At 47.3% G+C, this 13,387-nt stretch overlaps 1 protein-coding gene and 1 pseudogene across 1 annotated transcript; one reads left to right on the top strand and one right to left on the bottom strand.

Moving 5' to 3' along the window:
* Positions 1-1,372: 1,372 nt before the first annotated feature.
* LOC119290815 lies at positions 1,373-5,348 on the top strand (annotated as a pseudogene).
* A 1,206-nt stretch (positions 5,349-6,554) lies between these two features.
* LOC119290814 (beta-glucuronosyltransferase GlcAT14B-like) lies at positions 6,555-10,531 on the bottom strand. Its single transcript, XM_037569463.1, has 4 exons — positions 9,699-10,531; positions 8,025-8,100; positions 7,833-7,948; positions 6,555-7,261 (listed from the first exon to the last, which is right to left on the bottom strand). Exons 1-4 carry the CDS (start codon positions 10,213-10,215, stop codon positions 6,747-6,749), a joined length of 1,224 nt encoding a protein of 407 aa, XP_037425360.1. The 5' UTR covers positions 10,216-10,531; the 3' UTR covers positions 6,555-6,746.
* Positions 10,532-13,387: the final 2,856 nt, after the last annotated feature.

The raw sequence follows: 13,387 nt of genomic DNA, 5'->3' as shown, positions 1-13,387 counted from the left end.
TCGCTGGCGACCGAGGGAGCTCGCAGCGCCCGGATCCTCCTGCGTATACAAGTGTTGCAACCGTCACCTAGAAAAGCTTCAACACCCGTTGAAAAAAGCTTCAACCATAGACATAGAAAGCTTCAACGGCACTGCACAAAAAGGGAAAGCTGCAACCGTTGTTGGATTTTGCTACTACCGGCAAAGCTTTTTGCTACATCCATCAGGCAGAGCTACGACCTCGCGAGGACGACAATGATTTTTTTGCTGCAACCATAGCAGGCTTTTTGCTACTACTGTTGGAGGTTTTTGCTACATCCAGTAGATAAAAAAGCTTCAACCAGACAACAAAATACAGGAAAAGTTACAACCGTTTTGACAAAAAGCTTCAACCCGCAGATGAAAAAGCTTCAAAAAAGAGATTGAGAAAATCCTCCTTCGACGACGACCATGGCGTATCTCTGTGTTTTTGTTGCAACCGCAGAGTAAAAAGCTTGCAACCTTTTTGTGAAAAAAGCTTCAAGCTCAGGTGAAAAAAGCTTGCAACCAGAGTCGCTCTTTGCTACAACCGTCCGTCGGCGATGCGAAACAGGCCGTGAGAGGAGCTGCGAGCGGCAGATGGGGATGCTACAACCGGTCGTCGGAGATGCTGGAACCGACGATGCGAGGAGCTGCGAGCAGTAGCGGCGATGCTACAACTGTCTAGGCGTGAAGCAATAACCCCTGGCGTTCTTTTGCTGGAAGCGGCCGCCGGCGATGTTACAACCTTCATCGGTGGATGCTACAACCATCAATGGCGGGAGCTACAAGCAGCGATGGCGAATGGAAAGTCATGTCCATGGAGTCGATTTGCTGGGATGGGGGCACGACGGTGATGGCGGAGCTACAACGGCGGCTGATGGCGGAGATGCGACGGTGTGTCGCGGCGCTGCAACCACGGGGCGGTCAGGGGAGCTGCAATGGCGACCTTGGGCACGACGACCACCTCGGGCACGACGCCGGCAACCTCGCGCGCGACGACGGCGAGGCGTGCGGTTGCGACAGCGCGACAGACGGTGCGAGCCGGCGGTGCTTTGCGGTCGCGCATCCATTGCGGCCCCGACTGGCTCGCTCCTCTCTGTATGCACTGGAGGCAAGGATAAGGTAAAAAAAGGTTGAAGAGGTGCTGAATATGACGGTCTCGCGCAGCCAGATCGGACAGCTGGGGCAGACCGGCCGAAACTTTCGGCCGGCGCACCGGCGCCCAGTGCTGGTCTAAAATTAATACTATAAACTGGAGTCTATTTTGGAACGGAGGGAGTAAATGTGAAATAGCAAAACTGAAAAAAAATACTCCTGCTTATTTTAAATCCTTCGGCTTCCTAAATTCAGGCCACGCCCTGCCCTACTTCAATCTTCCTTTTCCGTACGCCTCTGTTGCGCGGAGATGGCTGGCGCGAAGGACGACTGGCCGGCGATCGGCATCGACCTCGGGACGACCTACTCCTGCGTGGCCGTGTGGCGGCCGTCGCACAACCGTGTCGAGGTCATCCCCAACGACCAGGGCAACCTCACCACGCCGTCCTGCGTTGCCTTCACCGACACCTGCCGTCTCATCGGCGACTCGGCCATGAACCAGGCCGCAATGAACTCCGTCAACACCGTCTTCGGTAAGAACTAAGAACTCCTCACGCTGATCTGATCCTGCACCAGTTCAATTGACCTACACCCGGCCTTGTGTGCTTGTGTTGCATACATAGACTTAGTGCCCTCAAGATGGTCGGTCATATGTCTACACGCCGCCGGCTAAAGCTGAGGGACGTCCAGAGCTATCTTCGTGCTAGCTAGTGCATTCTAAAGGCTTCTTTAAAGGCAAAACTATGTGCTGGCCACCTGATCTCAGTCTACTAGTGTGCTTGAATTATTGGCAGTACTTCGATCTGCTGTTCTATACTCGTTAGGTTTCTCAGGTCCACGGGATTGTGCCACGGCGTTACATGTATAGACCGCAGTAGAGTCCCCAAGATGCTCTGAGCTTGATCAGATCCCCACCATCTTCTCTGAGCCTAGACCGCCGTTCAGATCCCTCCATCTTTTCCCTTTTTGCCTTGCCCTTTTCGTTGTTTGTGATGAAAGGATTATCTCATCAACTGTTAAGTACTCCTATTCACTAAAATCATTTAGTGTCACTGAAAACTAACAAATTATTATCTCACTGCATAATATTATAGGACAACCTCTATATTTTAATCTGAATATATCCAGGAAAGATTGCAGCTTTTTGACGGGCAAACACTGAATGGCTTATTGCTTTTGCTATGCCATTCGAATTCTCATCGGAATGAGTGGTTTTGAAAGCTCGATGCAAATTCTGTAAAACTATAAGAACCAATTTTAGAGAACTGCACGCTTAGCCATCAACCATATCACAAAACAACATCGAGTATGACATATAGGGTCCTGTTTCATGGAAAAGCATTGCACAGACTTAAAATATGTTCTTTGTGATGCAACTGATACCTAAATTTGTACTAGTTCTTTTATTTTCGAGAATGAATTTGTACTAGTTCTGTAAGATCATCCTTGTGATATCTCCTATTTTCTTCAGACGCAAAGCGACTTATTGGCCGGCGATTCAGTGACACGTCCGTACAAAGTGATATCAAGCTATGGCCTTTCAAAGTCATTCAAGGTCCTGGTGACCGGTCGATGATCGTGGTGCAGTACAGGGGGTTGGAGAAGCAGTTCGTTGCTGCAGAGATCTCCTGCATGTTGCTGATGAAGATGCGTGAGGTGGCCGAGGCCTACCTAGGCACGGTGGTGAAGAACGCCGTCATCACTGTCCCGGTCTACTTCAATGACTCCCAGCGCCAGGCTACCCTTGACGCCGGCACCATTGCTGGCCTCAACGTCATGCGCATCATCAACGAGCCCTCAGCTGCAGTCATCGCTTATGGTCTTGACAGGACGTCCAGCAGCAGTGAAGTGAAGACGGTGCTCATATTTGATCTTGGCGGCGGTACCTTGGATATCTCGGTTATCAATATTGACAAGGGAATCTTTACGGTCAAGGCCACTGCTGGTGACACCCACCTTGGTGGGGAGGATCTTAACAGCCAGATGGTGCAGCACTTCGTGCAGGATATTCTTAGGAGACACAAGAGTGACATCAGAAGCAACCCGAGGGCGCTCATGCGGCTGAGGATGGCTTGCGAGAGGGCAAAGAGGATGCTAACTTCCACAGTGCAGGCCAAAATTGAGATTGACTCGCTCCACGATGGCATTGACTTTTATGGGACCATCACTCGTGCCCGGTTTGAGGAGCTCAACATGGGCCTCTTTCGCAAGTGCATTGAGCACGTCGAGAAGTGCCTCATCGATGCCAAGGTGGAGAAGTCTCAAATCCACGATGTCGTGCTTGTGGGAGGCTCCACCAGGATCCCCAAGATTCAGCAGCTGCTTAATGATTTCTTCAACGGGAAGAAATTATGCAAGAGCATCAACCCTGACGAGGCTGTCGCCATTGGTGCTGCTGTACAGGCCGCCACCCTCAGCGGCGAGGGAAACCAGAAGGTGCAGGACTTGATCCTTCTTGTTCACACCACTCTCGCTCGGGGTAGAGATAGTAAGTGGTATCATGGGTGACCCTGGTATCATGAGCGTGCTGATACCCAGGAACACCACCATCCCCGTTAAGAGAGATGGGCCTTACACAACCATATACGACTTCCAGACCAGCGTGACCTTCCCGGTGTACGAGGGTGAAGGGGAGTTTACCAAGGACAACAACCTCCTGGGACAGGTCACTGTCTCTGGTATTCCCCCAGAGCTTAAGGGCATGGCACGACTCAAAGTGACATATGAAGTCGAAGCGAACGGTATCATGAGGGTGTCGGCGGAGGACCTGACGACTGGAAACAAGAGCAGCGTCACCATCGACAAGGGTGGGCTGAGGAAGGAGGAGATAAATCGCATGATGCGGGATGCTGGGAAGTACAAGTCCGAGGACAAGAAACAAATAAAGAAAATAAAGATGGAAAACGACAAGGACAAGAAACAAATGCAGAAGGACAATGGCGAGGGTTGGCTGAGCAAGAAGGAGATCGAGGGCATGGTAAAGAAGAAGCGCATGCTGCAGGGTGCTGAGAAGTACAAGTCCGAGGACAAGAAGCAAGTAAAGAAGGAAAACAAGGAAGGTTGGTTGAGCAAGGAGGAGTTCGAGCGCATGTTGAAGAAGAAACGCATGGTGAAGGATGCCGAGAAGCACAAGTCCGAAGACAGGAAGCAAATAAAGAACGAGAGCAAAGGCTCGTAAGGTTTTCAATGCACTTAAGCAACGCTCATCTCACTCCCTTTGCTGCCATGGATGCTTAGAATAGTTACTGACAGTACTTCTCTGCAACTTCTGGAATGGGCATATGCTTCTCGCATTTTGCTTCATGTGATTTCGTAACCATGGTCCAGTTGGGTCATTATACATATTGGTTAGATATCTACGTACGTATATGTTTTGTAAAATGCACATTGTTGAGTGTAAGCTCATCAAAGATGGAAATATCCAGGAACAGGCTGGAATTCATCATGTAAAACAAAATCGAACAGCAACTCAAAGCCGGTGGTACAAGAAATCATACATATGGCCAGGAAATTGGTGGAGCTTCTTCGTCGTTGACATTCACAGTGAAGCGTGTAATCCCATTTACCGCTGTACATTTTGGTGCAGAGAGAGTGAAGTAAGACATCCAGCTGCTACACTTCAGTTTGGTTATATCAAGAGAAGAAAATCATATCTGTTGCGCTTACGCCTTTACAGGTATGACATTGAGAATTTAAGATTGTTTCTTCAAACTTCACCATCTGTAAACTGTAAAGATCACTGCCCATTTAGCAAAGCTACTTGAAATAAAATTATTGATGTATAGAGAATTAGAGATCAAGACAATAAAATGAAAAGGAAACAGCTGTTTTCGTCAAAAATCACTGGAACTAGTGGAACTTGTCTCGCCCAAGCCTCTGAAGATGCTAGTTGATGGTTTTGGCTGCATTCTTGGCTGTCAAGCGCGGTGCGGAGCTGCTGAAGGAGAACTGTTGTTGTGTGGCCCTCCTTTGCCTGGAGCTGATACCCCCGAGGAGTGAAGCCGTAGATTTGCTGGGATGTTAGTTGTAGCCTGCATCGCCTTCTAGTCGTTTTGGTCTGTTGGATTGGCAGGATTTCCTTTTTGGACGAGCTTTGTTGCACGGTGTTATGCGTCATATTTTGAGACTCTGGTTGTTTGCTGGTCTAGGTTGTAGCTTTGTGATGGAGGGTGGTGTCAGGTTTTCGCCCCATGGTTCATACCTTGATTGTAGACATGAGCAGTGGGTTTCCTGACGGTTGCCCCAAACTCCTACTCTTTCTTTCCCACCTCCTGTATCACAATGTATTTCTGTTAAGATATTAAACGGAAAGGGGTAGCCCGGTTCCTTAAAATGTGTATTTTGAATTTATACTTGAAATTTCCTGGAATTGTAGACACGTGTCTCATGAATATTCACACAAAAAAAACATTGTTTATAATATTTAAATTTCTTTTTTGAAAGATGAAAAATGGTACTACAGCCCCAGCATTTATGTCACCGATATGGTCCACGGGCCATGGCCTCTCTGGTGCTCGAAGACACACCGCATGTCGATATAGTTGCCATTGTTAGTAGCTATAACTTTGTTCGACATGCCAGTGACACACCTTGCATGTAGGGTGTCTAGTGTTCGGTGGGGTTGGATCTAGGGTTAGGTTGTGGTGGGCCTCGAGGGATAGACCGGATCTGTCCTCGGAGGCCACGACTCTGGTGGCCCGTCTTCTAGGGCTGCCCCAGTGATGATGTTGGCTGACCCTAATGAGTCGTGCCCCTGGTTAAGGTGGGGCTCCCTGGATGTGGGTCGGCATCGGAATGTTCGGTCTTGACCCACTGCGGGTTCGCTCTGACATTGTCTGTCTTGGTGTTTGATTCTCAGACAGCCTGTTGTTTCGGTGGCGGTGGTGGGTCTGTCTTGGATGTCAGGGCGGCAACACTGGGTGGCGAGGTTGTGCGCTTGGCTCTGCAATGAGTAGCATCATCAGAGATGGTGCCCATTCTCTCGGCTACGTGGTTAGCGAGGGGAGGGGTAGCATGTGATCCTAGCCTCGTCATTTTGACAAGTGAAAACATCAATAAAGATCCCTACCTTTTGTGATTACAGGTGGTTAGTTCCTCAATCTCATACTCCCTCTGTCCCATAATGTAAGACGTTTTTTAACACTAGCGTAGTGTCAAAAAACGTCTTACATTATGGGATGGAGGGAGTAGTAATTTACGAATTTTAGTGGATTCAAGACTCGCATGAATTGAAGAACAACCATACTGTCAAGCCAATATATGAGTACATCAATTGTAATAACATCTTATGGGACGGAGTGAGTACGTGCTAACAGCATTTATAGTTGAAACAACATTTTCGGAGTTTACGGCTAAAGAAAAGAAACCCTAGAGAAGCCAATGTTAATAAACAGATTGTACTTTCTTTGGATTATGGATTTCTGTAATTTGTATATTCACATCCATGAAGAGATGGGACATGAAGTGTATAGTGTGTACATGTATGATTTCAGTCACTCTTCGAGCTTCCAGTTGCAAGTATACAGAAGCACGCCGTGTAACTGTGCCTACCGCCACAGCAATGAGAACAAACCACCTTAGGAACACTTTTGCCCCCGCACAGCGCACGCTACCAAAATACTAAAAAAAACTGGCTAAATGTAACAAGAGCGTTATATACACTGTTTAGGCCTGAAGTTGTCAGGTTCCAAAAGTCTCAACAACAACTTCTCTAGCTTCCCCGAACCTTTAATCGGCCTGAGAACAAACGACCTTCCGAAAAAGGCACAGGGGTCTTTGCCACCCACCGGGCTACCCAGGCACCATCCACCTGGTGTGAAGCGGTCGGGCGCTCGCCTCAACAGCTCAGTGTCAATCATATCCAGGACCGGATCGTCACGCGTGAAAGAGTGCGCAAATGGCAGCCCGCTGTTCGCCATTGCGTCGAAGTACTCGGCCGTCAGGTTGAGAGGGTGCGTCTGAGGGGGGTTGTCCCACGCCATGAAACGGAGATCGCTATTAATGGTGGTGTTCTGGTAGTACTTTGAGTTGCAGATCACCGTGTGGAAGTATCCCTCCGAGGACGACAGGAAATTGGTGAAGTACATGAGCAGCGTGCGAGGAAGGTTGTCCCATCCCAATATGCAGAACTCCAGGAATGATCGGCTCAATATTACCCACGACGAACCTGCATCGGGAGAATAAGGTCATCGGTTAGAGCTCAAAATTTACACGACAACAAAGAGTAGCATTTGGCTGTTGGCAGTCAACATAGGCACATGTCAGTTCCATCTTCAAGAGAATAGTGGCTTCATCAAGGAAAATTTCCCAGATAACACAAAATTCCGCAGCCTCACATTGCCAGCCTGCTTGACACTATTAGGTCTGAGGCCTGACCGTGGGTGAAAGCAGGGGCAGTGGTTCTAGCAGCACTTCTACCAACTTAGGGGTGTTGTGTTGTAACTCCTGGGTGTGTCCCTTCTCTGGGCTTCTACACAAACTCTCTTTTTCCATCAAGACACAAAACTTTTTGCGTTTTCTTAAAGGAAAAAAAGCATGTTATTATGACTATAGTAATGCCATAGTTCTACAGTGATATACTAATTTATTCCACAGTAATGTATGGGAATCTATCAGTATTGCACTCAAGAGATTATTCTTAACAGAAATAGAAGGTGATAGGCAACAGCAAAGCGTTATTTTGAATTAGTGCAGAATATTTCAACCGTGTTAAGTACAAAACAAGCATGAGACAATACCTACAAATATTTTGAAAGCTGAAGGCATGCTTCTTTTCTCCTTTGTTGTTACAACCTCAGTTTTGTTTGAGATCTGCAATGCTGGATCCACGATGATTGGTCTAGCCCTTTGATGCCTGCACATGCAACCAAAGAATCATGATAAAGAACATATCTGATCGCTAAGAAACACACCGAAATAAATATCCTTACTCCTTCCAACCAATATTGCTTGTGTGGTCGATAAAGTTCAGATCTCTTGGAAGATATGAGAAGATATGAAGGAGGTCTGCCACGGGCAAGAACAGGTATGTTAGTTTCAGAAGTGACACCAACTATTTTGGTACAGCACTGCAATCCATAAATGTGATCAACATACAGGTCTACGTCAGTAATTTGCTGTAACAACCAGGTAAAAATTGTGAACTCAAGTGATAAAGCTCCGGATCTCAAGGCTTAGTCAAGACCTGGGGGAGCTCTTGGGCCAAAAACCAGCAAGTGGACATGCGCCGTGGTTGGCGCTGTATTGATAACTAGGGCAGAAAGATACTCCCTCCGCTCACAAATATAAGATGTTTTGGATATTTCAATATGGACTACATACAAACTGAAATGAGTGAACAAACACACTAAAACGTGTCTATATACATCCGAGTTAGAAAAAAGTTAGAACATCTTATATTTGTGAACGGAGGGAGTAGAAGATAGCTACGAAAATACTCCTACTTCTTATCGTTTGCTTGGCTATCACGAGTACATAGCATAGCAGTCGCCAGTCCTTTCTATAGGAGACTCACGGCTAACTCAATCCTCATGGTCTCATCTAATTCAAACTCTGAGACCTATCCATTCCTAACATAACTCTTTACTCATAGAAACCTTAGGAATTACTAAAAGATACGCTTCATGTCCTAAACTGCTGCATCTACTTCCTGTCTTCCAGCTGGGTTGACCTTCCTAGTGTACGACTGTGCGTAAAATCCCAACATAACATCAAGAAGTGCAAATGAGGCCAGAAGCACAAGCTATATTGGCTCTTTGCTCTGACACTCATTCCTTAAAATCATAATGATATTATAAATAGACATACAGCACCACCACTCGAGTTGATGTAACATCAGTAATATTCCAGTAGAATTTACACAAAATGATGAAGTTCACTGCTACTTTTTACCACAGCACAACATTTTCTGTGAAAGGAACACCAATAATGTCTAGCCCAATAACCTAACTCATTAAATTCTTAGTATTTATTGCAGTATTTTCTACGAAAGGAAAACCAATACTGCAATATTTCAACGAAAGGAACACCAATGCTGCAGTATTTGTTGCAATTTAATTGAGACAATGGCAACAGCTGAAATACTTGGTGAAGTTTGAGTGTCGTTGCAGAGTTACGGAGGCACACCAAGTTTCCAAAAAAATGTCAAGATGTAACTGGATCGCCAGTGTGTTGAACATGGTAATGTATCTAAACTCAGTCTGAACTTATCCTTTAGCAATACTGGACTACACCAAAGGGCAAAATAGCACTATTTTAAAACATAACAGAATAACTGGCTGTAAGGAGTTCTAGCAAATGAAAACCTTACAGAGCAGCATCATAAGGGCATCTACCACTTGGAGAACAAGATATCAGACGGTAGAGAACTAGATAACAGACCCAAGCTTGGCGAAACGGATAGGTGACACAAAGAAGTCCATAATCCAAAGCTCCTAAATGAAGCGAAGCTACAACAAGCTAGCACTAAGGCGCACAATCTGTAGTTTTGATAGCAGACCCAAGCTACAACAAGTGTACTAGATACTCTAAAATTAACAAGCAAAGGCACGCTTAGAATTGCAAGCTAATCGGGGGCAATCCATCCAGGAAGGAGCTGAAATTACCATCTTGGGGCATGAGCGGGTAGTCGGAGGCGCTGAGATTGATGAACCAGCTCCACCCGTCGAACTCCCTGAGCAGCAGGGCGGCGCCGTGCAGCGTGGCGGCCAGCTCGGTGGGGCCCCGGCGCGAGACCACGGGCCACTCCCCCGCCGCCGCGACCCGGACGTTGCCGTACCTCCGCGGCGCCTCCTCGCCGCGCACGAACGCCTCGAGATCCGCGCGCTCCTCCTCCCCCGAGACTCCGACGAGGTAGTAATTCCAGGGGTGGTAGAGCGCCCGCAGGAGCCGGCGGATCCGCGGGCCGTCGCCGGGGCCGCCCGAGATGAGGTACGCCAGCCTGGGCGGCGGCAGGGGCTGCTGCTGCTGCTGCCTGCCCCCGAGCCGCGGCGGGGAGGGCGGCTGCTGCGTGCGCGCCGGCCCGAGCGCGGCGTAGAGGATCGGGAGCGAGAGGAGCGGGAGCGCGAGCAGCAGCGAGCGCATCCACCTGTGGCGGCTCGCCTGCGGCAGGTGCTTCCTCATGGCCGCCCGCCCGTCGTCGGAGGCGCCTTAGGCGATGGGGAGGGCTAGAGCCCCGGCATTAGGTCGCTCGCCGGCGGCGTCGAGGCGCACGGACGGGGCACCTATCGGTGAGTAGGAGTAGAATAGAGCCGGACGGGGGGGCTCGGTCGCTGGCTGCTGGTGGAGGTGGAGGGATGCGAGCGGAGCAGAAGCTGCTGCTGAGTGCTGAGCTGGTGTGACTGCGAGTGGAGATGGCGAGGCCGCACCGTTTCGTGCAAGCAACTCGGGAGCCGGGACGGGTGCGTACGGTACGACGCGGCGTGCGCCGTGCCCTGATTATTGTAGCGGCTGACGCGCGGAGCTTCTGCTCTTGTAGCGATGCGACGACATTTACGATGCCGAGGCGAGGCCAAGATTACCAAATTAACCCCGAACGACAAGATCAGTATGAAATGACCCCGGAAAGTGCATCTTCGATTGTGGCTGAGGCTCCATGGAACCCTTCGTTTTCTTTTCACCGAAAATGCATTTTCTGCACTTCTAAATAATCTTAAAAAAATGTACACGCAGCCATAATAACCAAAATAATTGAAAATGGTATACGCATGAAATTTCATGAATCATTGTTTGAAAAACCGAAAGATCAAGGTGACCTTGACATTCATGACCTACAAATTTAATATCTTACTTAGTAAATGATTGTTTCCTATCATGCCTCTTACGCACATGGTTTTGTAATCCCAATGCTACTTCTCTTCTTCTATCAATGAAAAGATATATAACCTGAGGATGTCGTTTGACAAATCCTGTTGCACTTTTGGGCTGGTCTAATGGATCCTTTCCGCTTTGCTTCAACGGTAAAATGACGGGTCGGAGATTCGTTTCTGGGAGGATATCTGGCTAGCCAATGCCAACCTCCGAGAACAATATCCAATTTTGTACCGTGTTGTTCATGATAAGAATGATACTCTTGCGCAGGTGCTCATTTCATCCCCGCGGGACATTTTTTTTTCCATGGGATTTGATCGGCCTCCATGGCAAAATCTGTTATCCCGATTGATTTCGCTTAACCTGACACAAGGGCGAGATGTGTTTTTTTTACGAAAAACTTCTAATCTATGTATCTTCAAACATGGTAGTACAACTAACACTAGAAATATCACGGTTGACTATATGTACCATGAACTCACGAATTTAGAGGTCTCAATGGATAATAACAAGAAAATTTGGAAGTTGAGAATTTCACTAAAAATTTAAATCATCATGGGGAACTGTAGTGACCAAAGACAACCTCGTCGGTCGCAATTGGCAAGGAAGAAAGAAGTGTACCTTTTGTGCTCACGTTGAGATAATCTGACTCCTCTTTTTCTTGTGTGCGTGTGTGTGTGTGTGTGTGTGTATTTACATATTAAGTTCATGTCTTATACTCCCTCCGTCCATGAATAAGTGTACTTCTAGCTTTTGTCTTAAGTCAAAGTTTTAAAACTTTGACCAACTTTATAGGGAAAAGTAACAGCATTTATGACACTAAATTAGTATCACTAGATTCATTTTGAATTGTAATTTCATAATATATCAATTTTATGTCATATATGTTACTACTCTTTTGTATATATTTGGTCAAAATTTTAAAACTTTGACTTAGAACAAAGGCTAGAAGTACACTTATTCGCGGACGGAGGGAGTAGTTCCTTATATTTGAATTTTGGCATGTATGTATCTATTATTTTTTGACTTCTAAATTTTATAAAATAATTGATGTCAATGTTTTTTTTGTGGGGAGATGTCAGTGTTGATTGTGTTATGGAGGATAGGGAATGAGCCTTGGCATTATGGTCTTATAAGAATGTGTATTATACTAGTGTCAAAAATGAGGTGGAGTGGATCTCGTCTCTTGCCGGTGGGAGGGTTCCGTTTTTAGATCTTTTTTCGAGCTTTGTTAGGGTTTGTGTCCTGCTCAGGAAGACAAGACGGTGGCGGCTCCCTGAAGATGGAATAAAGGTCTCCCCGCCTAGCCCCCGTTTCGATGATGCGTCGAGCATCATCGGTGGACGCGTGGAGGTGTGTCTCTGGCGGATCTGTCTTTGGTGGATTTGCTCGGATCTGTTCGTCGTTTGTTTTCGTTCGTGTGTCTTCAGATTGGATCCTTCTGATCCACACTCTTTATCCGCGGCGGTTGCTGTTCTGGTGTGTTGGTTCTATGGGGCCTTAGCACGACGACTTTTTGACTGTCTACTACAACAAGGTTTGCCCGGCTCGGCGAGGGAGGGGAGATGATAGCGACGCGCCTTCGGCTCGCTTCAGTGCTTATAGTCGTTGCTAGGTGGTCTATGGATCTGAATGTAATTTTTATTATTTGTAGTGTTCGTTGTACTACCATAATTGAGGATGAATAGATTGAAAGTTTTTGCAAAAAAACGCTTATATATTTTGAAACAGAGGGGGTATCTCCGTTCTTGATAAACCACACACAATGATAGGGACGTAGGGAGTAATTACCAAAACTTGGTAATTCTTTCCTTTGTTTGCAAGGACAAAGGTCGTGACCAAAAATTGTGTGTCCTACCCCTATGCGTATGAGGGACCACAAAAAGCCTCTAAGTCGTACGACGTGCGGTTCGATGCCCGTAGAGTTGATTTTCGTCAGGGCACGTTTGAATTGCACGAAGAGAAATGTTTAGAGTAGTAGTACTATTATTTCTTAACGATGGGCCGCACTTATGCACATGTTTACGCATCTCTCCGGGTCCCGATACGATCTGTGTATACGTTGCGGCGGACAGAAGCCTACAACACCGACGATGGTGCATATGTTGCATGTCACCTTGGTGCTGCCACCGAGACGAGGGCAGCATCGTGAACGACAAACGCGAACCCGATGGCCATCAGAAGCATGATGATGGTGAAAGGGTTGTTAAAGTCCGGACGGACGGACGGTTTCTCGCTTCTACCAGCCCCACGCCAAAAAGGAAAACTGTAAAGAAAGCTCCTCGCTTCTACGGACGGACTACCGTGCTAGCAGCTTTGCTAGGGGGACAAAATCACTGTTTTGACCTTTTTGGAAAAGTTAAGCAGGATTTGACCCCACATTGAAAGTATTTCACGAATTTGATCTTTTTCGTCGCGCCTGCGACGGCGGCGTTATGCTGCACACTATAGCGCCTAGTCTCATGGCGCCATGAGGCTGCCAGCG

This window comes from Triticum dicoccoides, chromosome 4B (assembly GCF_002162155.2).
Source record: "Triticum dicoccoides isolate Atlit2015 ecotype Zavitan chromosome 4B, WEW_v2.0, whole genome shotgun sequence".
Lineage (NCBI taxonomy): Eukaryota > Viridiplantae > Streptophyta > Magnoliopsida > Poales > Poaceae > Triticum > Triticum dicoccoides.
This window is presented reverse-complemented; position numbering and strand designations above follow the sequence as displayed.

Coding starts and splice junctions, on each gene's coding strand:
- LOC119290814 (XM_037569463.1), bottom strand. CDS start 10,215: ATGAGGAAGCACCTGCCGCAGGCGAGCCGCCACAGGTGGATGCGCTCG. Junction 8,101..9,698: donor CCCGCTCATGCCCCAAGATG/GTAATTTCAGCT, acceptor TGCCCGTGGCAG/ACCTCCTTCATATCTTCTCA. Junction 7,949..8,024: donor AGCAATATTGGTTGGAAGGA/GTAAGGATATTT, acceptor TTGCATGTGCAG/GCATCAAAGGGCTAGACCAA.